At 43.4% G+C, this 24,122-nt stretch overlaps 1 protein-coding gene across 1 annotated transcript in view; it reads left to right on the top strand.

The window, feature by feature from the left end:
* RAB4A (RAB4A, member RAS oncogene family) overlaps positions 1-15,849 on the top strand; it is a gene marked incomplete at its 5' end in the record, with an annotated part of 30,340 nt that extends 14,491 nt beyond the window's left edge. Inside the window, 6 exons of the mRNA XM_084253656.1 lie at positions 1,357-1,471; positions 6,653-6,715; positions 8,128-8,282; positions 9,547-9,642; positions 13,208-13,344; positions 15,799-15,849. Of these exons, the coding sequence (XP_084109782.1) occupies positions 1,357-1,471; positions 6,653-6,715; positions 8,128-8,282; positions 9,547-9,642; positions 13,208-13,323 (545 nt within the window). The 3' untranslated portion in view covers positions 13,324-13,344; positions 15,799-15,849. The remainder of the gene's footprint in view (positions 1-1,356; positions 1,472-6,652; positions 6,716-8,127; positions 8,283-9,546; positions 9,643-13,207; positions 13,345-15,798) is intronic.
* Positions 15,850-24,122: the final 8,273 nt, after the last annotated feature.

Raw genomic sequence — 24,122 nt, 5'->3', positions numbered from 1 at the left:
CGCCAACCAGCATGAGTTGGTCACAGAACCAGCCTTTGTAAGTGTAATGAGTATTTACTCACTGAGCAACTGGTTTTCCTTCTAAGACTTTGCATTGGACCCTCTCAGGAAAAACTAGCCAGAAGGTATTCAGGGCAAGTACCCAGGTTCTTAGTCTCTCCCTCCTCTGTGGTGAACTCTCCCTGCTAATCCTCCTCTGCTCCTCACAAGGGAGACCTGCATGCTTGCTTGGTTGGTCTCTGTGGCCTACAGCAGTAAGGGAAAGGTTTTACTTTCTTTATCTTGTGGCCATGTCAAGTCAGGATGCCCTTGGCCTTGGCTGTCACGCCTTGAAGACTTGTACTCTAAGGTTTGCCTCATAGTTTGTTCTAATAGAATGTCCATACCAGTTCTACACCATCTGGGCATGTGGCAGGTTGGCATAGTTCTCTCTCTCTCTCTCTCTCTCTCTCTCTCTCTCACACACACACACACACACACACACACACACACACACACACCAGAAAACAATAAACACAACTGTCAGGTGACTGCTATGATTTCTGATACAATTACATTTCATCCTACACTTACAAGAAAGACATAATCAATGGGCCATGTAGTCAAGACATTTGATTTTTACCTTATCCTCTCATCATCACAGATATTTACACTTACAGATAGCTTATTCCAGGAAAGTACTCTTTTGCTTGCCTCCCTGCCCATTCAAACAGATAGTATTGATTTCTCTAATAAATTAATCCCAAATAATGGCTGCACAATACTAAAATTCATGGAACACCATGGTTGCAGCATGCAGAGTTTTTGTCTTTGAGTTTGTTTTGAAATTTTTACTCCATCTCTTCCTCTTTTCCCCTTAATCTTTGGTGCCCATCAAGTTTCTTTTGTGGACCTCAGTGCTTTTCCTTCTTTTCACTTTTATGCCTTTAGAATATCTGTCCATTCAAATAGCTGAAACTGTTAGCACCTCCTCATTGACCAACCTGCAGGTCTGGGCACTAAGTCCTTAAAAATGGTGCCCAGGTATTTTATATAGTCGCCATTTGTGATCACCTTGAAGTGAAGGGTGGGTGTGCTTCTTGTTTGCTGTGGCCCCCTCCAAGCTTAGGCTTTAAAATGTTTGGCTTGTTTTAGGGCTTTTGAGAAAAAGCACTATTGCCTTTTGGAGAATTGAGACTATGTGTATTCTGTTTAAAACAGCGAGTGCTTCTTACCAGCTGACTGTCACAGAAATGAACAGCTAATGGCAATTATATTTTCCATTAAAACCCTGGATTTTAGTGTAACTTATTTATATCTGTAAAACTCTATCCTTAATGTTTTAATACTAAATCTCTTGTTGTTTTTCTTTTTCAGTCAAAGATGACTCAAATCATACAATAGGAGTGGAATTTGGCTCAAAGATAATAAATGTTGGTGGCAAATATGTAAAGTTACAGATATGGGATACAGCAGGCCAAGAACGATTCAGGTAGTTTTTTCTCTAACTTAGTAAAAATATTTGAAAATCGAATTTGAAATAATCAATTATATTCAGTTAATATATATACTTCTGGAAGTTTTAAGATTAACCAAAAGTCATTTTGTTTCTCCATGTAACATTAACTTTCTAAAGAAAGCATTAGAATGTCTTTCAAGTGATTTTATTCTAGTTCAGAGGTGAACTTATTTTGTGGGACTAGTGAGTACATTCAAAGGATATGGTATTGTATATTCCAAGTATACTTCTAGGTTAAAATCAAGGCAAAGAAATAGCACATGCAATTGTTCACTAAAGGAGAATTTTTTAGGTGTCTCTAGGGGTTTTGTCTGGTTTCACACTAACTAAAGCATGTTCTAATGATTGGCATATTATCCACAAGATGTTTTCTCCCTCACACCTTTATCACACTGCAGTCATAGCTGAGGTTTGGAATGATGGCCCCAGGTTGCTGCACATAAGCATATGTGTTTACTATTCTGCAACTACTAATAAGAAAGATTAATATTTTAGTTGTATTTTTTTAAACAGGTACACAAAGTCAAAACTGAACAGATACTAAGTTTCAAAATTCAGTTAAATAAACTCACTTCCACTGCAAGCATTTCACTTAATGTTAGGTAGACATCCATCTCTTAAATGCTCAGTATTTGTTCACAATAATTTCTCTAGAAGGACTGATTAAACATGGTAGACTTCATTCCAGCATGAACATCTTCTCACCTCCAGAACCCTGCTGAAGTTACTATAAAATACCCAAAATAACACTAACTGAAGAGGACAGAGATCGGGAGAGTACACAGTTACCATTAAGAGATTTGGGGGGAAAAAACATTAAAGCCAGAAAGTGGTCGCACAGTGACTGCCTGACGCAGAGAGATCGGCATCAGGCTTGTAGTGGGGAAGGTCAGCCAGCCTTTTCTTTCTGCTGAATCCATAAAAGATCAGGATTTGGAAACATTTGGGAAGGTTAAAGTGTGTGTGTGTGTGTGTGTGTGTGTGTGTGTGTGTGTGTGCGCGCGCGCGCGCGCGCGCGCTTGTGCACACAGTGAGAGGTTCAGTCTCTGAGTTGAAATAGAATCTGGACCCAGGGTGACAGGCACAGCAGAGAGTAGGGATGAGGTAAGGAGAAAAGAGGAAGATTCTATAGTCACTCCCCCACCTCCCCCAACTCTCCCCTACGTGCTGGCAGCCAGAGTATCTCAGACAAGAGAAAGGATTGTTCTTTGTAGAAAACTAAATGGCACCAAAGTGTTAGGGGGGAAAAGGATGTCCTAAAGCTAATTTCATACAGGCTTTGTGGACTGGTTTTCTTTCACACTGGAACCTGGTAAAAATGTTCATCTGAGACTGCATCCCAACATCCATATATTCGATCTTCATCACCATGGAAATGGTGGCATAAAGTGAAAGGGGGGAATTGTTAGGGGGAAAGGATGTCCTGAGCTAATTCCATACAGGCTTTGTGGACTCCACCCCCACCCCAGACCAAAGCCAAAGACACTGGGAACTCCAAATCCCATCACCACCAAAGGGAAGGTGGCTGGGACCTGAGGGTGGGGTTAAGCAGCCAGGTTGGTATAAAGCCAGACACGTGGGCTTTGGAGGGTTCCCCCATTTTGACTCTCCACCAGCTCGCAGCGTCCAGCCAGCTTGGAGAGTACATTTTGGGTTTCCAGGTCAGCAGATCGGGTAGGACGCATTAAAGACTTTATTTCCCTATTTTCTCCCTGAGTTGTACATTTTCCTTATTTCCTTTTCCCTTGTAAATAAACCTTTTATTAACCTTTTGTGTGTGTCTGTAGTGGAGTATTCATAAGTCCCTTGTAAGCGCGCGGGTGAGGACCCACAGCCAGGCAACCCGTTCAATATCGGGGCTGCCCTATAACAAAAGGAAATAAAGATACTCATATTTGGCGCTTCACTGTAAAACAGCCCAATTTCTGTCCAGTGTCTTATAGTGAAGCCTCCAGCCCACACATAACAAGCTTCTTTAGACATTTTCATCCCTTGTTCTTAAATAGAAATGATCAGCCAAGGATCACAAGACTTTTAAAGAAAGCTTCCAAAATAAAAGGAGCCCCCAGGACAAAGAAAATAAATAAGAAATAAAGAAAAATCAGAACTTGGGGGAATAGGAAAAAAACATTAAAAAGTATCTTCAGAAATAAGAGAGCAGAGATAACATTTCAATAATAAGAACAAAATTATATTTGAAAAAAACAGCCAAGGTAATAGAGTAGTCATCGTCCAGAAATTAAGTGAGAGTCTTGAGAGGGAGAGGGGGAGAGACAACATAAGGATCTTGCAGATTGACACAGCAGCCCCATCAGTGCTTGGCCATCAGGTTCCAGAAGAGAGGCCCCGGGGAAAACAAAGAGAGCAGCAGGTGAAGGAATTTGGCCCACGTGACACCAAATACCCAGGCCTGGGCATGTTTGAGATTTCAGCACATCAGGGAGGAAGACACAAAAGATTCCAAAAGGAGAGGGGAGCGACGTTCCCAGATAGAGGGTTAGATGCCGGAATGACATGGAACTGGTCAAGCAGCACAGCTGGGAGCGCACAGAGACTTCAAAACTCAGCACAGAAAAATGTTTTCCAACTAAAGAGTCTCACTTTAGCCAGACTACTTATTAAGTGTAAGAGTAAAACCAAAATGCCTTCAGACATGCAAGACTGGGGAAGACACAAAAGTTTTTTCACACAAAGTCTTTCTTTAAGAATCTCAGGATATACTCCAACAGCAGGAGGTGGGACTCAGAAAGAGGGACTGAGGCAGCCAGCTGTGAGAACAGGAAAGGGCACTTGGCAGCTTCACACGCTGCTGCTGCTGCCTGTGGAGTGAGGCCTGGAAAGGAAAGGGCCGTGTCAGCTAAAGATTCCCCTCAAAGCAGGAAACCAATAAACCCTTAATTAACAAATAGTTTCATAAGCACTTCATAAAGAAATGGGAGCAAATACCAGAAGAATGACTGTTAGATGCAAATAGAAATTTTTGCATTTTTTGTTTGTTGAGAGTCAGAATAGTGCCTGGCACACAGGTGTTTGACATGTACTCTTTTAATGACTTGAGCCAAGAAAAAAAATCCCAAAGGGGTGTACTTGCCTGGGGGGGAGAGGCAGGTCTCACAGGGAAGTCAAGGCAGGAGAGGGGGGTGTTTGATCTTCAGCCATTTAGCAACCTTCAGCCTTATCACTGTGTTCATGTATTGCTTTGGTTTAAATTACTTTTGAAAAAAAGTCCCACAATTTACTAGAACTCGCCAGAACTCAGGAAAGCACTCTTTTTACTGTTCCCGGGTTATTCTAAGGATAGACTTGGGAAGCACCCCAGGGAAGCTCTGCCCAGGGGGAGCACTGAGAGCCAGTGCTGAGCTGCCTGCCTCTGGGCACCACCCTCTCAGCACCTCCCAGTGTCCACCCACCTTCAGGCTGCCTGAACCCCACTGTTAGGGCTTTTTATCACCAAGCTTTCAGCACAGAGGCGTGGTTGACAAGCTCAATTGGCCATTGGGCAAACTAGCCCCCAGCACAGTTTGCCTCGAGGAGCAGTCCACTGCTGCAGAGACTGGGCTGCGGGACATCTGCAGCAGTGGGGACTCTGACTGGCAGCTGCAGGGGCCTGGCAGAGACCTGTGGGTGGACGAGGCACTGCTAGTCACAGTGGATGTGCAGCAGGTGGGACATGGTTAGTTAGAGAGACAGACCCTGCCTACAGATCAGACATGGAAGAGGAACGGAAGATAAGCAGATTCCAGTGTGGACAGCAATGCCCACCCCCGCTCCCAAGGGTGGAACGGACTGGTAGGAACTGAAGAGGACTGTCTTATAAATGTTCATTTTGACATGTTAATTAGGCAGTCATGTGGAGGTATTGGCAACAGTTGGATCTTACCAGAAGTCGTCTGTGCTGAAGATTACATCTGAGTCAAACATTAGTAGAACTGAGAAGCCAGGCCCCAGCCTTTGGGGAGGTTTGCTATGAACAGGGCAGAAGCAGAAGAGGGAGAGAGGGTGGGGTGGAACCTCAGAGAGGAGCAAGGAGGGACAGAGAAATGCTCCTGGGTTCAGACACAAGTCCGCATTGCCCCACGGGCTGTTTCTATGGAGTAGCAGAGAGGGACACCGGGTGTGGGGGGGGGCGGGGGGGGCAGCTGGTAGACAATTCTTTTTTTTTTTTTTTAATTTTCTAGAGGCATGTTTTATTTGTTTATTTATTTATTATTTGTTTGTTTGGTTGGTATACATGCACTGGGTACAGTCAGAAGCGTGGGAGGGTGAGAGAATTCACCAGAGCCAGAGCGGGGAGCAGAGCAGGCAGAAGGACCGAAGTACACTGCTGAGGGGAGCAGCGGGCGGCAGGAGAGGTCTGCGCACCATGTGGGACCCTCCTCCAGTGGCCGGCGAGCAGCCGGGGATCGAACCGGCTGCAGAGGCTGCAGGCAGCTTCGCAACCCAGCGCTCAACCGCTGCGCCACCGGGGAGGCCCTAGACAATTCTTTTGTAGAGAAGTAGCTGGAAGGATGGTGTAGCATAGCGTACCTTGTTTTTTAAGATGGGAGGCGCCAGAGCAAATTTTATTCTGCTAATGAAAAAAACTAACAAAAAAAGGGAGAGGCTGGTAATGTTGGGGAGAAAGTGTATTAATGAAAGGAAGACAGTCCCCGAGAAGAAATAAAATGTTCTCTGTGGCTCAGTTGAGTTAGGAAAAGCAAGATGTCCTTTTTCATAATGGGGAGGAGCAAGAGAGGAGGAGGAGAGGCCCATGGCAGCAGGTTGGTGCTTGGAGGATGGCGTTTCAGCTGTGGACTTAGCCTTTCCCTGGGTGAAGCAGAGGGCAGCAGGGCAGGAGCGGGGAGAAGGAACCCCCAGAGGAAGCCACGTAGAACTGAGTGCTTAGGGCAGAGCTCTGTGTGCCTTTTTCGAGAATCCCCTGCTTGCTAACATCCCACCTCCCCATCATTTCTGTGACCAGACTTTGGACAGAATTGCTCCTCACACATACTCATCATTCATATATCTTTGAGTCATTTCTCTTTTAAAGAGATGTCTGTCCATCCCTGTGTTGTGGTTTGCAAAGCAAAGAGGGTGCTTTTGTCTGGGAGGATGATGCTTGGTAGTCCAGAACCAGCATGGTCTGAAGTAAAGGCGGTGTGACGACTCTTGCAGGTCTGTGACAAGAAGCTACTACAGAGGAGCAGCTGGCGCCCTCCTGGTCTATGACATCACCAGGTAATACACACGCCCCATGGAAGGAGCCCCCCACCCGCTGCCCAAGCGCATACCGCCCTGTCCAGGGTACTGTGTGTGGTGGGTGGCGGGGCTGGGAATCAGGAAGCCCGTCTGCCCTTCCACTTGGGCTCTTAGAGGTTTTAGAACTAGCTGCCTTACCATGTAAAGGAACGCTTGTCAAAGCGCCCCACTGTTTATTGTGCTTCACAGGATGCTTTGACACTTGCCTGAAGATTCCCACAGGCTTTAATTACTAGAATTAATCACGGTGATTAAGGTTGAGGGCACAGTCTGGGCTGCTATCACCTGGGTTCAGATCCCAGTTCAGGGTGACGCATGGAGTGGGGTCTCGGGGCAGGTCCTCAGCTCCATGGCGCCTCCCTGTCTGTTATTTGGAGACGCGATGATCGTGCACTAATCCTGAGATTACTGGGCGGTTCCGTTGGTTAATAGAAAACCTCTGTCCATCACAGGGCTCTGAATCCTTATGTGTAACTATCACCCACGTGTTGCAGTTCAGCTGAAAGTTCAGTCCCTCGGTAGCCACTTGTGGCCGGTGGTAGCCATACTGGACAGTGCTGATGGTAGAACATTCCTGTCCTCCCAGAAATCCCATCAGACAGCACTGGTCTCTAGTTTTTGGTTGTTTTTTTTCAGCATCACCATAAATCTGTGTGGTAGAGCATGGGGAGGGCAGTCCCTTTTGGTTGAAACTGTCCAGTGAGAGAGCCTGCTGCTGTGACACCCACCCAGTCTGAGTCCAGGACCGGGTGCTGTGGGGTACCCTGGGAGGAGGTGGGCAGCTGCCAGGCTTTACCAGGGGCCGAAAGTCTCAGCTCGCTGCCGTCAAAGTCTCCAGGCTCCCATGGTGTGAACTGTCCTTAGACATGGAGGCTGGAGCAACAAGTCTGAGAGTTAGTTCCGAGTCCACAGACCTGGTCTCTGCTTGGGCAGCTTTGGGGAACTTAACCTCGCTGGGTCTCAGTGCAGAAAAGGGAGAGGATAGCGAGTCTGTGTCACGAGTCCTTAGGGAGAATGGAGGCAGTAAATCCCCACGACACAGAGCACCGCACAGGCAGATGTGCTGCGGGTGCCGTCAGCCGCTGAGCCTCGCCCTGCTGCACTTATGGAGCACTCAGTATTTAAAACGATGCAGGAATTTCTCTTTCTTTTTGCACCCCATCCGGGAAACATCAAGCAACAAAATGTCTGACTTGCTGTTTCATTTTTCTGGAAACAAAATGAAGCCAAGCCTGTGGTGTGCACTTGACCTCAGCGTTGTCCGAGTTACCTTCGAGGTTGTTGGCACTCCCCTGACATGCTTAAAAGCAGTGTGAGTAGTGTGAGTGACTGGAATGAGTTGCTGGTTTTATAAAATACATGTATTATTTTCACAATCTTATATTATGCAGCCGAGAAACCTACAATGCGCTTACTAATTGGTTAACAGATGCCAGAATGCTAGCGAGTCAGAACATCGTGATCATCCTCTGCGGGAACAAGAAGGACCTGGACGCTGATCGGGAAGTCACCTTCCTAGAAGCCTCCAGGTTTGCTCAAGAAAACGGCAAGTGACCTCTTTACCTATTGCTGCTTTTCAAATGCATATCTCGGGGCAATATTGCTTTGAATTTAAAACATTAACTGGAGTGTTAAGTGTAAACTATATTAAGAAATGTGTAACTTCTGTCTTTACTATATGTGTAGACTTATTTACTATGTTTTCACTGTATTGCATTCTACCCGCAAAGTTATTATAATGTAAAAAGCAAATGCATTCATATTTGCTAATGACTTTTCAGTGTAGGATCTTTGGATATTATTGGTCTTGGTTTCAAGTGAAATTTTACAACAATTTTTAAAGGTTCTAATCAAATGATCTCATCTTTTTTACTGAATGTAATTTGAGGTTAAGTTGGTAAAATAGTACATTTAAATAAAAAAGAAGGTAATTGGCTTTATTACATTAAGCTTAAGTCATTTGGGCATTGATGCTTTTGAAGCTTTTGTCAACTTCCATATAGAATACATGAGGGTGACACAAAATTGATGTTTGCATATAGATAATAAAATAAGGATTCAGTTATTTTCAGTAATTTTCATTTTTAGAGCCACTCAAAAATTGAAATATCCTAATAACAATTTTCAGTTGGACTCCAGGACTACCAATATATATTCTTACACATCGACTGGCTTTCTGTTAAGAAAATAAATGTGAGAAAAACATAAGCTGCCATGACTTTGTAAGGAAACTAGAAATACAAAAGCATAGAATGTTAATGCTCAGAAGGAGTGTAGCAGTCACTTAAATTCATTTTTACAAGAATGGACACGCAAGCCTAGGGAGGCTGAGGCTGCCTTAGGACCATAGACAGGTCCCTGGGGGTGGAGGAAAGGGGAGTTGGTTTGGACCCTCCTGGTGATCAGAATGACAGTTTGCACCATAGTCCCTGCCAATATGTAAATGCATGTAGGTCATATAGATAGATATAGATATATAAAAATAATTTGGAGAAGGAAATACTACTTATATTGACAGCTGGATCCAGCCAGCCTGCTTCCTTACCAAGCACTGCTGTTTGCGAAGTTTCTTGCAGACCTTAGTGCCAGCACAAGCTACTCATTACTTTTCAAAAAAGGTTATAATTCTTCCAACATTTAAAAAAATATATTGACACGTATTGGTTTTTCATTGGCATAAATGCATGGTTTTATGTAAGAAATTACATTTCATCTGCTGTTCTAAGGGAACACTAGCCAGGCTGTTGATAATTGAATAATATGATGATCCTCTAAATATGGCTTTTTATTTTGTTTGATGTCAATTTTAGAACTGATGTTTTTGGAAACAAGCGCACTAACAGGGGAGAATGTAGAAGAAGCCTTTGTACAATGTGCAAGAAAAATACTTAACAAAATTGAATCAGGTAAAAGACTTTCCATGAATGAACTTTTCCTCAGCATGTTACTTTCTAGCTCAATAGTGTCACTTCTTAATGTTTCCAGGAGTAACTTGGTCAAAGGGTCTTCTCCATCTTTGAATTTGAAGGTCTTGCCCACATGACTAAAGGGAAAGCCCACCTCTCTTTCTTAATGGCTTCTATGGTCCCCCACTGAAGGAAGGGGGTGGGCCATCAAGGTTTCCGGTTGTGCTGGGGGTGGGGCAGCTATGTGGTACTGAGGAATTTCTGGGCACATTGCATGATACTGGTAATTGCAGACTGTGCATCATGGGGGATTTATTTCTGAAGTTGAGCACACCTCAGTAGTCATCTATCTCATCATTATATTTGTTGCTTCAGTAAAACTAAATTTAAAATAGCCCTGATTTGAGTTGCTGAGAAAGTACTATGTAATTATCATTTATTAAAGTTAATTTTTATTTAGATATTACCAAAATGATATGTAGGCATTTACCTTTCAACTGATTCATTCAAATATCTGAATGCCTATTCTTTGCCAGGTGCTAAGATAAAAAGTGAGTCACAACCCCCTTGCCCTCAAGAAACTTTCTTTTGTGGAAGGCAATCAAGAGATAATTATAAAATGATCTTACGAAGACGATAATTGAGAGGAATGCAGGATCTTGGGGTCACACAGAAAAGGGGAGTCTATCCAGCCAGGCCATGAAGATGGTGTCAGGGAAGACTCCTAAGAGAAGGTGATGACTGGACTCAGTCTTTCAAATTAAGAGGAACAGCCAGCCAGGGAGAGTAGTTTAGCAGAGGAGACAGCATGAGTTGAGATTGGCAGGAAATGACTAAAAGTTAGTTACCATAACAGAAAGATACTCGGCAGGCAATAGCCAGAGAAATTAAAAGAGAGTCTCAGCACAGAACTTGACCTTTTGGGTTCCTGTGTCTCCACCCTGGCTGTACACTAGCATCACCTAGGGACATGCCGAATTGAATCCTAGGCCCCACCCCCTGGAGATGCCGAATTAACTGGGCTAACCTATAGCTTAGGCTTCATTTTCAGAAGCTGTCTCAGATGATTGAGTCTCTGTTTAGCCAGGATTGAAAACCAGTGCTGTAGGTGACAGGACATCATTCAGAAGTGGTAAGCAAGGTGTGATGGGGTCAGATTGTGACTAGAGATAAATCATGGGTGTAGGAGGCTATGCCTAGTTCAGCTTGAAAAGAGAACAAGGCCAAGATATCAATGAATGGGCTTTTGCGTATGCTACAACAAAGATGACTGAGTAAAACTTTAAATAAGTACATGGAAGTAGAGATGAATCTAAGAAATATTTCGGTGGCAACACCATATGACTCATGGGCTAAATTGTAGAGCAGTCCACTTGATTTGGGGGTGGTGGGGTTAGGAGGAGAAGAAAGAGTCAAGGATATCTAGATGTCATACTTGCGAAACTCAGTTAAGAGATGGCATTAAGCCAGTGGGTGAGCAGAATAAAGATGATCCTGGATTGGATGTGTTCCCTTTGCAGTAGCACTGGGGCAGACACAGGGAGTTACTTGGCGAGTTTGCTCAGCAGTCCAGAATTCTGGGTTGGCAATATATTTGAGAGCCATTGATATATGGGAGGAGTTAAGACTATGGAATGAACGTGATCTTCTAGAGAGCAATGGAGAGGGGAAAGAGCAGGGATCAAAAGCAAAACCCTGGAGACTGGAGATGGATGAGCAGAGAAAGAGGAACCCACAGAAGAGCGAAGGAAGGAAATGGTCAGTTGTATGAAGAGGACTAGGGGAAAATGGGTATTATTTTAGCAAAATTATACGATAGTCAATGCATTCGTTCATTTTCAAATGCAACAAAGAAAAGCCTCTTAAGCCAAAAACTGAGCTGGAAAATATCTATTTGGGTGGGCAAGAGGAAGTCATTGGTCATCTTTATAAAGAACACACAATTCCCAATGCGATAGGACGAGAAGTGGGAGGTAAAGGAGAAAAGGATGGGAGAGGAGAAGACAGAAAGTAGGGCCTGGGTAGGTAGGAGGACGGGAGAGTCAAGGACCCAAATGGCGGGGTCTCAATGAGAAGAAAGACACTTCATCCTTGAGTAATTTTTTCAATTTGAGAAACACAAAAATTTTTACTAAAATTTATTTAAAAATTGATTTAAAATGCTGTAACTTAAAGTTAAAATTGTTTTGGTGTTGAGTATTATTAAGCTCAACATGGCATTTTATTTAAATTATTTTGCTACTTTAATACTGCATCCGTGAGGGTAATTGATGTAAACTGACTCAACACTTTTAAGATCTATTTCTTCTGAGATCATCAAAATCATAATTACATCTCAGTACAAAATATAAAAAAAAATTAGAATTCTTTAGCACTACTTTTTCATTTTAAATGCTAAGTAGGCAATATATTCATATGGTTTTAAAATCATTATTTGTTCCTCCCTTTTTTACACAAACTTTGTAAACTTTGCTGTTTCTTATTTTTTGTACCTACTATTTTGTACCTACAGGTACCTATTTTTTGTACCTATAGGTTATTCCAAATTAAATTTTAGGAACAAATATATACCCATACACATATATGTGTGTGTATATGTGCATGTGTGCATGTGTGTTATATTCAGTTGCCTGTTGCTACAACTTATTTAACCAGTCTACTTTGGACATTTGGATTGTTGCCAGTATTTTGCTGCCACAAACAATGCTGCCATAAATAACCCTTTATATATCATTTCACACATGTGTTAGAGTATGTGTGGGACAAATCTCCTAAAGTGGGATTGCTGGTAGAGACTGTCAAATCCTCCTATGAGCATTATAGCAATTTATGATCATATTTAATATTGAATAAAAGCACTTATTTTAGCAATGTCATGCCCATAGAATGTGTTATATGTTTGGGTTTTTAACAGTCTGACAAGTAAAAACATGGTATCTGATTGATGCATTTTAAATTAATTTGTCTTTGTTTATATACTCACATAATTCCAAATTCAAAAAGTGCAAAACAGGATACAGGGAAAATCACCCTCCATGACCACCCCTGTCTTGTCCTCTAGTATCTAGAACTCCTCGAAATCAGCCACTACCACCTGTTCTTTCCAAAGATAACTTCATGCCTGTGCAGGCAAGCATATATGTATTTATTTTTTCCTCTTTATTCAAAATGGTGGTGTAAAAACAGTGTTCTGCACTTTGCTTTTTTCACTTAATATATGTGGGTAATCACAGAAACAGAAAAACTCTTTTAAAAGAAGACTTGCGGGCCTCCCCTGGTGGCGCAGTGGTTGAGCACTGGGCTGCGAGGCTGCCCGCAGCCTCCGCAGCACCGGTTCGATCCCCAACCAGCCACCGGTGAGGGTCCCACATGGCGCGACAGACCTCTCCTGCTGCGCCCACTGCTCCCCTCAGCAGTGTATTTCGTCACTCTGCCTGTTCTGTTCCCCTCTCTGGCTCTGGTGAACTCTCTCACCCTCCTGCGCTTCTGACTGTACCCAGTGATTGTATAAATAAATAAATCTTTAAAAAATAAAAAAATAAAAGAAGACTCGCTTGGTCCTTAGGTGAGCTGGACCCAGAGAGGATGGGCTCAGGTATTCAGTATGGAGATGCCGCCCTGAGACAGCTGCGGTCACCACGACGCTCACAGGCTCCAAGCGCTCAGGAGTGCGGCTGTTAGAAGCAGCACAGGAAGACACAGGTAGGTACTCAGACACAGCCCCCTGCCCCAGGACTCTGCACTACCCCGGGCTCCACATATTCCTAACTACAGAGGTGGTCATTAGTCTTCCAGCTACATTGTAAAAAGGAGAGGTGACTGCATAATTAATAGTTCAGTATTCCCTACCACAGTAGAAATCACATTAATTCTCAGGCTCGTGGAACATTCACCAAAACAGAGCACACTTTAAGCTTAGCAAAGTAAAAAGACTAGAAATCATACATTTTATGCTCCCATACAACAATAGAATTAAATGAAAAATCAGTAATAGAAAGATAACCAGAAAATCCAAAATAGTGAAGATCAAAGGACACACTTCTAAATAAGATAAGGGTCAAAGACACTGCCAAACTTCAAGACATTTTAAAGCTACAGTAATTGAGACAGTGTGGAGCTGATCAAAGAACAAGCAAATAAATCAACAGAACGGAGAGCCCAGAGTAGACTCAGCTAAGTGTGGTCAACCATCTTTGACAAAAGAGCACATGTGAGGTGAGGGAGTAAACAGTCTTCAACAAATGACACTGGAGCAGTTGCCATCCACATGCAAACAATGACTCCAGACAGACCTTACCCCCTTCACAAAAAATTATCCCAAGAGAATCATAGGCCTAAATGTGAAATGTAAAATACTCCTACAAGATAACATAGGGGCAAATCTACATGACCTTGGGTACAGCAGTGACTTTTTTAGACACAGCACCAGAGGCACAGTCCCTGAAATAAAAAATTCATAAGCTGAACTTCATTACATTTTAAAGCCCCATGCCCGGTAAAACAATGACAAGAGAATGAGAAGACAGATCACAGAATAGGAGAAATATTTCCAAAAGACATATCTGATAAAGGACTGTTATCCAAAATGTACAAAGAATTCCTAAAACTCACTAAGAAAACAAACAGTCCAATGTAGAAACAGGCCGAAGACCTTATCAGACCCCTCACTAAAGGGATACACAGATAACAATAAGCAGGTGAAGAGATGCCCTATACCATGTCATCACAGAAATGCCAATTAAAACAATGAGCTCCCATTGCACACCTGCCAGTGAGGAAGTGGAGCAGTAAGAGCCAGTCACTGCTGGTGGGAATGCAGAGTGGCCCAGCCTCTTTGGAAGAGCCGGCAGTTCCTTACAAGACCACAGCTCCTCTTACTACATGACCCAGCAACCTCACTGCTAGCTATTTACCCAAAGTGGTTAAAAACTTATGTCCACACAACATCCTGTATATGGATGTTTGTAGAAACCTTGTTTCTAGTTGCCAAAACTTGGAAGCAACCAAGATGTCCTTTGAGGGGGTCATGGACAGGCGGTGGTACATCCAGACCACAGTGGACTATTATTCAGCACTAGAAAGACGTGAGCTGTGAAACCACAAAAAGACCTGGAGGAGCCTTCAATGCCGATCTGAAAAGACTGCTATATATTAGACAATTCCAACTCTGTGGCATTCTGGGAAAGGTAAAACTATGGCAAGAGTGAAAGATCAGTGGTTTCCAGGGACTGGGGTGGCAGCGATGGACAGGCTGAACACAGAGCATCTTTAGGACGGTGAAAATACTCTAGCACCGCAGTGGTGAATACATGTCACAGCAGAGCCCATAGTAAGCACAGCACCGGGAGCGAACCATAATGTGGACATGGGCTTAGGGTGATTACGATGTGCTGATCATAGATTCATCAGTGATAACAAATGCACCCGCAGGGGATGTTGATTTGAGGGGAGACTGTGCATGTCTGTGGGCAGAGGGTAGAGAGGAAATCGGTGTGCTTTCCCTCAGTTTTGCTGTTGAACCTAAAACTGCTCTAAAAAAATTAACTCTTGATAAGAACAAAATTCTAAAGCAACCATTAAAAGAATACCACAAAGATTTTTGGCTAATAAACCCAGTAAAGGAATTAAAATGGAGTAAATACATATTTAATCTCAGTAGGCAATCAAATAGAAAGCAGAAAAAGAGAGGAACAAAAAGTTAGACAGTTTGAACAAATTTACTCTATCGGAAATTGTCATGGTCTTGCTGGGAAAGGTAGGGCAATAGTTGATGGGAAGAAGGAAAACAGAGATTCTCCTGCCATTATGTCAATGAAATATTCTTGGGTTAATTGAAGTCTCAATGAATGTCTGTTGCCAAAGTCAAAGGCTTATTTGTAAAATTTGCAAGTGGGAGATTTTTAACTTTTGAAAGCTTCCTCTTTTGCTTGTGTGGCCTTTTTTTTGTTTTATTGTTTTTTTTAAGATTTATGCATACAGGAGCTGGGGTGCAGGCCCCTCCCCCCACATCGTGTGGCCTTTGTGTGTGGTCACTATTATCTAGTGGGTGGAAGTAGAGGTGGGGAGCCTTCACTCACTCTCTTTGGGACTGTTAGCTCTGCTTCTTTGTACTCTCATACTTACGCACATTCCTAAATTGTTCTTAATATTTTTTAGGTTCATACAATGGTATTTGAGACACAATTGTCGGAGCTTGAAGAATCTGAAGTTTTTTATCACCATCTTTTTCTACTTTATGCAGAAGTAGATCTTTGTGCAAAAAAAAAAAAAGTTAGATGTGGCACAGCAAACCAAATCATATAATAAACCTAATTCAATGGACAGTCCCATTAGATGTAAACATGTACGTAAACACTTTCTGTTCCATATTTTCCCTTTCCTCTTTGGTTGAAATCCTGGCTATGTACTGTACATACTCCAGCCGGGAAGTCTCCACAGCATGGCATCTGACGTGTGATCCGACGGAACTTGCACTAAATGCAGTCTAATTTTTTTTTTAATCATGTCAACTAAAACTTGCTAATCATGAGGTGTGCTTTGCTCATCACATTGCTACAAGGCCAGTCGGTTCTCTTTATGACCTGAGGTTCAGAGACTCTGGCGTCTAGGCCAGGACAGTGTTGATTTTAGCTCTGCTTCCCTCTGTCCACAAGGCGTTGACATGACCACACTTGAAACACTAGATCGGTAGTTAACTCACAAAGCAAAATAAAATGAAAAATTGAGTCTTTCCATAAATGTTACACTGTCCAGCACTCTGTTGATTTTAAAGCATCTTTATCCAGCTCCATCCAGGAAGTGTAGCCTGAGTACCTGCTCTGTGTGAGGCACTGTGAGGCACAAAAGGATTCCGCACTTGAACCAAACTTAACTCGGCAACGGATTCTACCCTCAACTGTTGGTAAATGCAACAGACCAAGTAACTTGGGACTGCTTGTCTGTTCCCAGTTTGCTGACTTGGTCTCCCTACTACAAAAAACACATTGTTTACTCCTTGCTTTTTGTGGGTTTCAGCATTACAGTTACCACTGCCTCTTTTTTAAGTCTTTTATTGTTTTGTGTTTAAGGAAACCCACCAAATCAAGTTAATATTAAAGGGAAACCATCCCTTAGGAAATTTCTGTAGTGCTTTTGCCGAATACTTAAATGCCTTACTTACCGTTATCAAGTTGACATGTTTTTAATTCACATAAGGTTTGTTGAAATATAATATATATTGTATTACAAAGAAGTGTTCTAATATTTTAAAATGCAATGCAAAAAATATAGTGTAGCATTTTTTCCTTAAAGTGGAAATATAGCATTTAAGGCTGCAAGGTCAGAAAGGTCATCTTACCTGTTCTTCCACTGTGACTTTTTAGCTGCGACTGCTTGGCAGATTTCATTACCACTTAGTGAGTTAGACAATCCCTACTGCTTTTTGTTGCTTTATTTTCATCAACAGCATAGTGGCATTACAAACTCTGGGAAGTGATTTTTAAAACACCATCTGCTTTAGCTCTTTTAATTTTGCTGTTATAATGCCTTATTTTCTTTTAAGAAATCCTCATATGAAGCAAATCCTCAGACAGAACTATTTCCTGGACCTCACTGGAAGAATTGTTTCATTTATGATACTTTTGCAAGCTGCTCATTTTTGAAGTTTCTTGCCTGGGTTAGGAACATGTCCATCTAACATCAATTTGTTCAAAAGCAAGAAATTTAGAAATAAGCTAAATGTCAAGTTGATTTACAAATGAACCTGTTCATTAAACCACAGGCACTGTATTTCCATTCCACATCCTTTGGCCAATAAAAGTTGCTAGAGAACTAGTGGTTCTTAATAAAAGGCCTTTAGAAAAAAATAAAGAGGGGAGGTGATTTGGAATTGGGAAATTCAAAGTGTTTTAGAACTAGGGACAGAAACCAAATGTATTTCTTATTCCACTGTTAGTCTAGTAACAAGCGTCATACATACATTCCCCACAACTTAAGTTTTCTAGATGCTCTTAATTTACATTTCTAGAAAAGTATTACTTCACTCTTCTTAGAAACAAATTCTAAGCTCCCCTTAGGCTTGAGGTTATAACTTATTCTTTTGCAGTCCAGCATTTACATGAAAATAAGAACATCAGAATATTGGGATTCCGTAATGATTTTATTGAGAACCTAACACCTGTGAATTACATAAGAATTTTTGGAATCTTTCAGAACATTGATCCCTTGCCAATGAGCATTCGCCATTGCTCAAATCAGAACCTTAAATGATTTGTCATTCACACTGTGACACAGTTGATGATTCTTCATTCTCTGCCAAATTTGTCTTTTTTTCTTTGAAGGCAGAACTAGACTTTAAAACTCCTCTAAGTTTTTAATCATGTTTTGTACCAGCTGTACAGTGAGTCTTACTTTCTGTTCATGTACCTATACCTACCTGTTCATTTACAAACCACTTGACTTGGTCTCTGGTTTTGCTTGGTCACTCCCAATTGTGTAAACTTCTTTGATGAGCTGTTTTTAGAATTTTAGAGGAACTGTTCTGAGCAACCTACTAGTTGCAGAAAGACAAGTGACTTGAGTAAATTGTTACCATTACCCTCTGACTATACTGCTTACTGCTAGAAAATACTGTGATCAGAGAGTCTTTGTTTTTGTTTTGTTTTGTTTCCTTTAAAATAGCATTGATATGCTTTTCAAGTTCTTATAAGGAGGTTTTCAAACATACACAAGTATGGAGAAGATCGCCCAATGAACTACAGTATCATCCAGCTTCAACAATCATCCACATTGAGCCAATCTTGTTTGATCTACATTTACCCACTTTTTTTAGGCTGTAGTATTTTAAAACATCCAAAGCATCTGTCACCTCACCCAAAAATAGTTCAGTGTTCATCTCTGGCAAGAATTTTGTTTTTAATTTTTATAATCAATCTATCTTTGGAAATTTCTGAAATAGAAGGCCAGGAATGGTTATGCTTTCTCTTATCTTACAATTATATGAGGTTGATTTTCTAAAACAAAATTGAAAAAGCAAAATGCACATCTTTCATACAGTGTTCCTGGAGGTTATTTCCCAGCATGTGGCCATTTGGACCAGAAGTGCTGTCCCCTGGCCCAAAGGACAGTCAGGCCCCCAGCAGGTGGCCCGTCCTCATGGCCAGCACAGACAGCTGCAGGGGCATCGAGCCGCACAGGGCTGGCTGTTCAGAGTCTCATTATGGCCACGGCCAGTGCAATTCCATGAAGTAGACCTAATCTGAATCCTCTAAATCTGTGTACATACCATTATGAAGAATGTATTTGACTTTGACGCATGCGTTTCGCCACACTTGGATGCACGCTCACTAAATATGAAGTGAATGGAGCCACATCAGAAACTTGCAATAACTCCGTGCTCCTTCGTGCCAGAGGACAGCTTCCTTTGCCTTCTGTGGGAGCCAGAGGAGGAGTATACAAGCTGTGCTTCAACAACTTTCTCTTACTTCTTAATGTAATGTGTAAATTTCCTTCTGAAGAAGACCAGAGTTAAGAAAACAAACTTGCTAAATTTTGGAATATTTTATATTCCAAAATATCCTGTAAATAATTATGATGACTAAATATTTAAGGACCAACTATGTATGAGTGTAAAATGTGAATTTCTGTAGGTTGGGTGGGATGCCCTCAAATCATTTCACATTGAATAGGAAGTTTTGTGAGATGGTTCATCAGACTAATTCTACCACATGATTCTCCTTTCTAGAAAGTCATCATGTTGGGTTCTGTGGCCATAAATGTCGTGCCCTCATACTATGACCATCTCCCCGGGGGGGACGTGATGCTTTAAAATACCTGTGCATTTCTCCGGACACCCCTAGCTGTCACATCACAGCACAGGCTGTGACTCCCTCACCTATGACCTCCCCAGCCCCTCTCACCCCCCCGCACCCCGACTCTCCAGGTCTGTTGTTCTATAAGGAACAGCATACACTTCTGTCTGGAGCTTCTCTAACCTCCTCCCACCCCCAGGACACGCAGACATTCTGCTCCGTCTAGTCTCTGTCCTAACCCTTTCTTATGGTATCGATCACATTGGTGTCCGTGTGGTCCTTTAGTGTCCTCTACACGAGGCTAAGGTGGCCCCAGGCCAGAGCTGCCTTTTGTGTGCCTGTTCCTGGCACCCGGCAGGGGCTCCAGTGCTGCTGGAAAGAGCAGATGATCAGTCAGTGTCCCCAAGTCCTTCTAAATACCTGGGTATCCAGCTGCTCACTGCAAGATCCCTTTGTACAAAAGTTTCAAAAGGGGACATAGGATTCTGCTAAATCCTTTCTGTCCTGGGAATGAGTTTCATAACTCCTAGAGCCCTTTTTTCAAGTGATGCAACCAAGAGTGTGAAGTAGAAGACCCCCAGTCTCTACCCCCTTCCCTCTCACAAAGATCAACAATCAGACATCTATTCACAGACAAAAAAAAAAAAGCTGTGGCAGAGTCCAGACATCCACTCAAGAAACTAGCAGCACAGTGGAACAAAAGCCCTGGAAATGATCACCTTCTATTTGCCTGCACCTCCCCCCACCCTATAGCCCCCAAGTTGGCATCGCTCAGCACTAGAGGGAAAACCCAGCAAGGGAAGGGGCAGTGCATGAGCCCCAGCTTCCCTAGCCTTTCCAGTGACTGCAGAGAAGCCCAGCTGCTTCCACCAATGGAAACTTCTACACAGGCACACCAGCCACAGACCCCCTGTGGATTTCACCCTGCAGGTATTCCCATTAACAGGCCCCAGCCACCTGCATACCTTCTGCTCCAACTCCCAACCCACTCCAGAACCCGGGATCTTCACCGGTAGCCTGACCAGGCTTCTGCAGCTACCTAAGCACAAGAGGCCACTTCCACCCCATGCCTAACCCCCATGGCCATGTGCACACTGTGGCTCGCCCCTCTAGCTGTGCACTAGCAGGTCTCCAGCCTGACTCCTCATCAGCAGATCCCGTAGCTGTGAACATGCACACCATCACCCAAGCTCTGTGGCTGCCGGTAGGAACAGATTTGGCCTTATTTCCATCACTGGCCTGCACCTCTGGGTTCATTTGCATCTAGCCCCACAGTGCATGTGCACACCCCAGTCCCTGCATGTCCCTGGGGAGACAATGCAGCTATAGAAGAGCACATGACACCAGGGCCGCCGCTTGGCCCCAGCCTTGGTACTGGCCCTGGCTCTCACCACTGCGTGTGTGTCTGCAAGGGCCCCTGCCACGACACAGGCACCTGCAGCTGCACCACAGCCAAGTTGACCAGTCGGTTCCATTGAGGCCCTTACAGCCACTACAGACCTCCTGTGGGCACTTGCCAAGGACCACACAGTCAGTGGCATAGAACTCAGTGGCCTAATAAAACATCACATCTCCCCTTCCCCAGACAGGGACTTGGCACTCTGCACCACCAGTCCTGGGGACACAGCATGCCCCACCCACAGGTGAAGGGTTTCCCTACCAAAGTCAGTCCATAAAGTATGGAAGAAGTGACTCCCTCTTCAAATGCACAAACACTGATGCAAGGCCACAGGGATCACAGCCAGGGAAAGGACACCGCCGAAGGATCACAGTAAGTTTCCAGTAACTAGCTCCAAATACATGGAGAGAGATGAACTGCCCCACAAATAATTGGAACAAATTGTTCTAAAGACGCTCAGAGAACTGCAGGAGAAGACAAACAATTTAACAAGATAAGGAAAGTTGCACAAGAGCAAAATGAGAAGCTCAAGTGATAGAAAATACAAGAAACAAATTCTAGAGCTGAAGAGCACAATGACTGGACTGAAGGATTCGATAGGGAGGTTCACCAGCAGGCTGGACTAAGCAGGAGAAAAAGTTAGCTTAAAGACAGATCTTTTGAAATTATGCAGTTAGAAGAGGAAAAAAAATCCAGATCGAAAAGGAATGGAGAAGGCCTTCAGAACTTAGGGCCAGTCACTAAGAGACAAAACATACATCACAAAGTCCCAGAAGAAGGAACAGAAAAGGCATTTAAAGAACTTCCCAAACCCGGGCACACTTTTGTACATCCAAGTCCATGAAGCTCCTAAATCACCCCAAAATTTCAATCCAAAACTGTCTTCTTAAGACCTACAATAAAACTGTCTCAAGTAACTCCTGCCACAGCCTGCTTCCTTTTTAATGGTTGGTTTAAGAATATAGTTCCCCATTCATCTTGTTTTACATTAAAGAGTTAAAGAGTTTTACGTTTTAGGCTACAGGTTCTGGTTGGATTAGTATTTGGGGAGAATTCTGGGCACTCTTTATTGGCCCTTTGATCCCCGTGTTCTCTGTCTTCGTGGGTCATTCGCTGTAAGACCAGAGCTGTGGGCTTGAGGGCCGTCAGAAGCAAGTGAGGATGTAATTGCCTATTCCTGGGCGTGCCGTGGACCAAGTGTGCCCGACCTCAGTGCTCTTGATTACACACACTCTGTCACAGCAAGCGGCTGTGTTGAAGCAGAAGCCAGGGCTATAATTAGATCTTAAAAACCTGGTACCTATTCAAAGGAGTAATAGATTGGCTAATAATTCTTTTCCTACTCTAAGATTAAATGATGATATCTCTGAAACTTTCAAAGTTTGTATTCTATTTAGGTTATTTGTGTGTTTTTACCTGATTTCTTCAAACTTTAGCCCTGTGTGGGCCATGAGAATTCTACTTTTGCTCTTAGAGAAACCCAGTTATGGGGTGCTGCTAGGCAGGTGGAGGGAGCTCACTGCAGCCCTGATCAAAGGGAGAGGATTTAAAGCCCATTTGACTTTTCTTATTTAAAAAAGAGTTTATTGGAGAAATTGCTAGAGAATTTTTAACGAAACAAGTTCCTTCATGTTTAATACTATCAACTGAACTCTCTATAATAAAACTTTGAAGGGACCTAGCATTTTTTACAACTTAAAAGTGTTCTTGGGCCTCCCTGGTGGCGCAGCGGTTGAGCGCTGGGTTGCGAAGCTGCCCGCAGCCTCTGCAGCGCCAGTTCGATCCCCGGCTGCTCCCCGGCCACGGGAGGAGGGTCCCACATGGCGCGCAGACCTCCCCTGCCGCCCGCTGCTCCCCTCAGCAGTGTACTTCGGTCCTTCTGCCTGCTCTGCTCCCCGCTCTGGCTCTGGTGAGTTCTCTCTCCCTCCCGTGCTTCTGACTGTACCCAGTGCTTGTATAAATAAAAATAAAAATAAATCTTTTAAAAAAAAAAGTGTTCTTACACTTAACATTCGATTTAAGCTTCAAGACAACCTTCACCGTGGTACTTAGTGATGTCAGCCCATCTCACAACGGTGGTCCAAGATGCAGAGGCTGGGGTCCAGCCCTCAGGATGGCGCAGCCCACAGGTGCTGCTGCAAAGTGGGGCAAAACTTTGGGGTGTCTGTAGTTTTTTTGTCCCTCAAATTTTATGCAGTTTTCAAATACTAGATTTTAACAACTAGCAACAATTTTCACCCCACCTGGTGAAAGCATTTTGTTTGTAGCCTTTTGAGCTGAATTGTTTTTAGCCTTTTGAGCTGAATTGTTAGAAGTGGGAATAAGTGGCTCTCACCACTGTAGACGCGTGCTCTGATTTAAAGGGGAAACCTTGCCACTTTGAACACTGACTTTTTTGTCCCTGACTTTAGCAGATTGAAAATATTCTAAGTGACTATAGATGGAAACACATGCTAACTGGTTCTCAGACGCTTGTCACAGTCACTTGTGCTCAGTGTCCAAGGCTGTCAGCACTGAAAGTTGTTTGTGAGTGAAATGTTTCTCCCGTACAGGTAAGAACTCGAGGCCTGTGCAAAGGGCGTTGGTCCCTCGTGGGGAGGCTCTTTTCCGCACTAGATGCCCGTTTACAGCGCTTGCTGGCAACATTTGCTGTGTTGTGGCCACATCCCATGCTGTAGGCTAATAAACTTTTTTTTTAAGATTTATTTATTTATTTTACACAAGAACCGGGGTACAGGCCAGATCCACGGGAGGATGAGAAGATTCACCAGAGACAGAGCGGGGTATAGAACAGGCAGACTGACGAAATACACTGCTGAGGGGAGCAGCCGGCGAGACAGGAGAGGTCTGCCGTGCCATGTGGGACCCTTGCTGGCTGGCCCAGGGCCGAACCGGCGCTGCAGGCTGCGGACAGCTTCACAGCGCGGCGCTCAACCGCCTGCGCTACCAGGGGAGGCCCAGGCTAATAAACTTTCGACCCTGGTCTGCTGCTTCTTCTCTCTATTTAACTTAGTCTTCAAATAAGCCAGTAGCAGGAAAATTTCATTATTCAGGACTTTTTTTACATGATCTGTAACTTTCAAATTATTCTACCAGAGTCATCCTCTTTCCAGCTCCAAGGAATAGATTTGACTTTAAACCCTAGGCTGTCACTCCAGAATTCTACCAGAGCAGTTGCAGTTTGGGACCCATCCCTCACCTTTCAGCCACGGCTGCTATTTGTTCATCGGGATCGTGTGCCCAGTGGTCTGGTCTGTTATCCTGGGCACACAGCAGAGTGCTCAGCTGTGTGC

This window comes from Talpa europaea, assembly GCF_964194135.1.
Source record: "Talpa europaea genome assembly, chromosome: 14".
NCBI lineage: Eukaryota > Metazoa > Chordata > Mammalia > Eulipotyphla > Talpidae > Talpa > Talpa europaea.
Note: the sequence above shows the minus strand (reverse complement) of the source record. Positions and strands in the feature narration are given on the sequence as shown.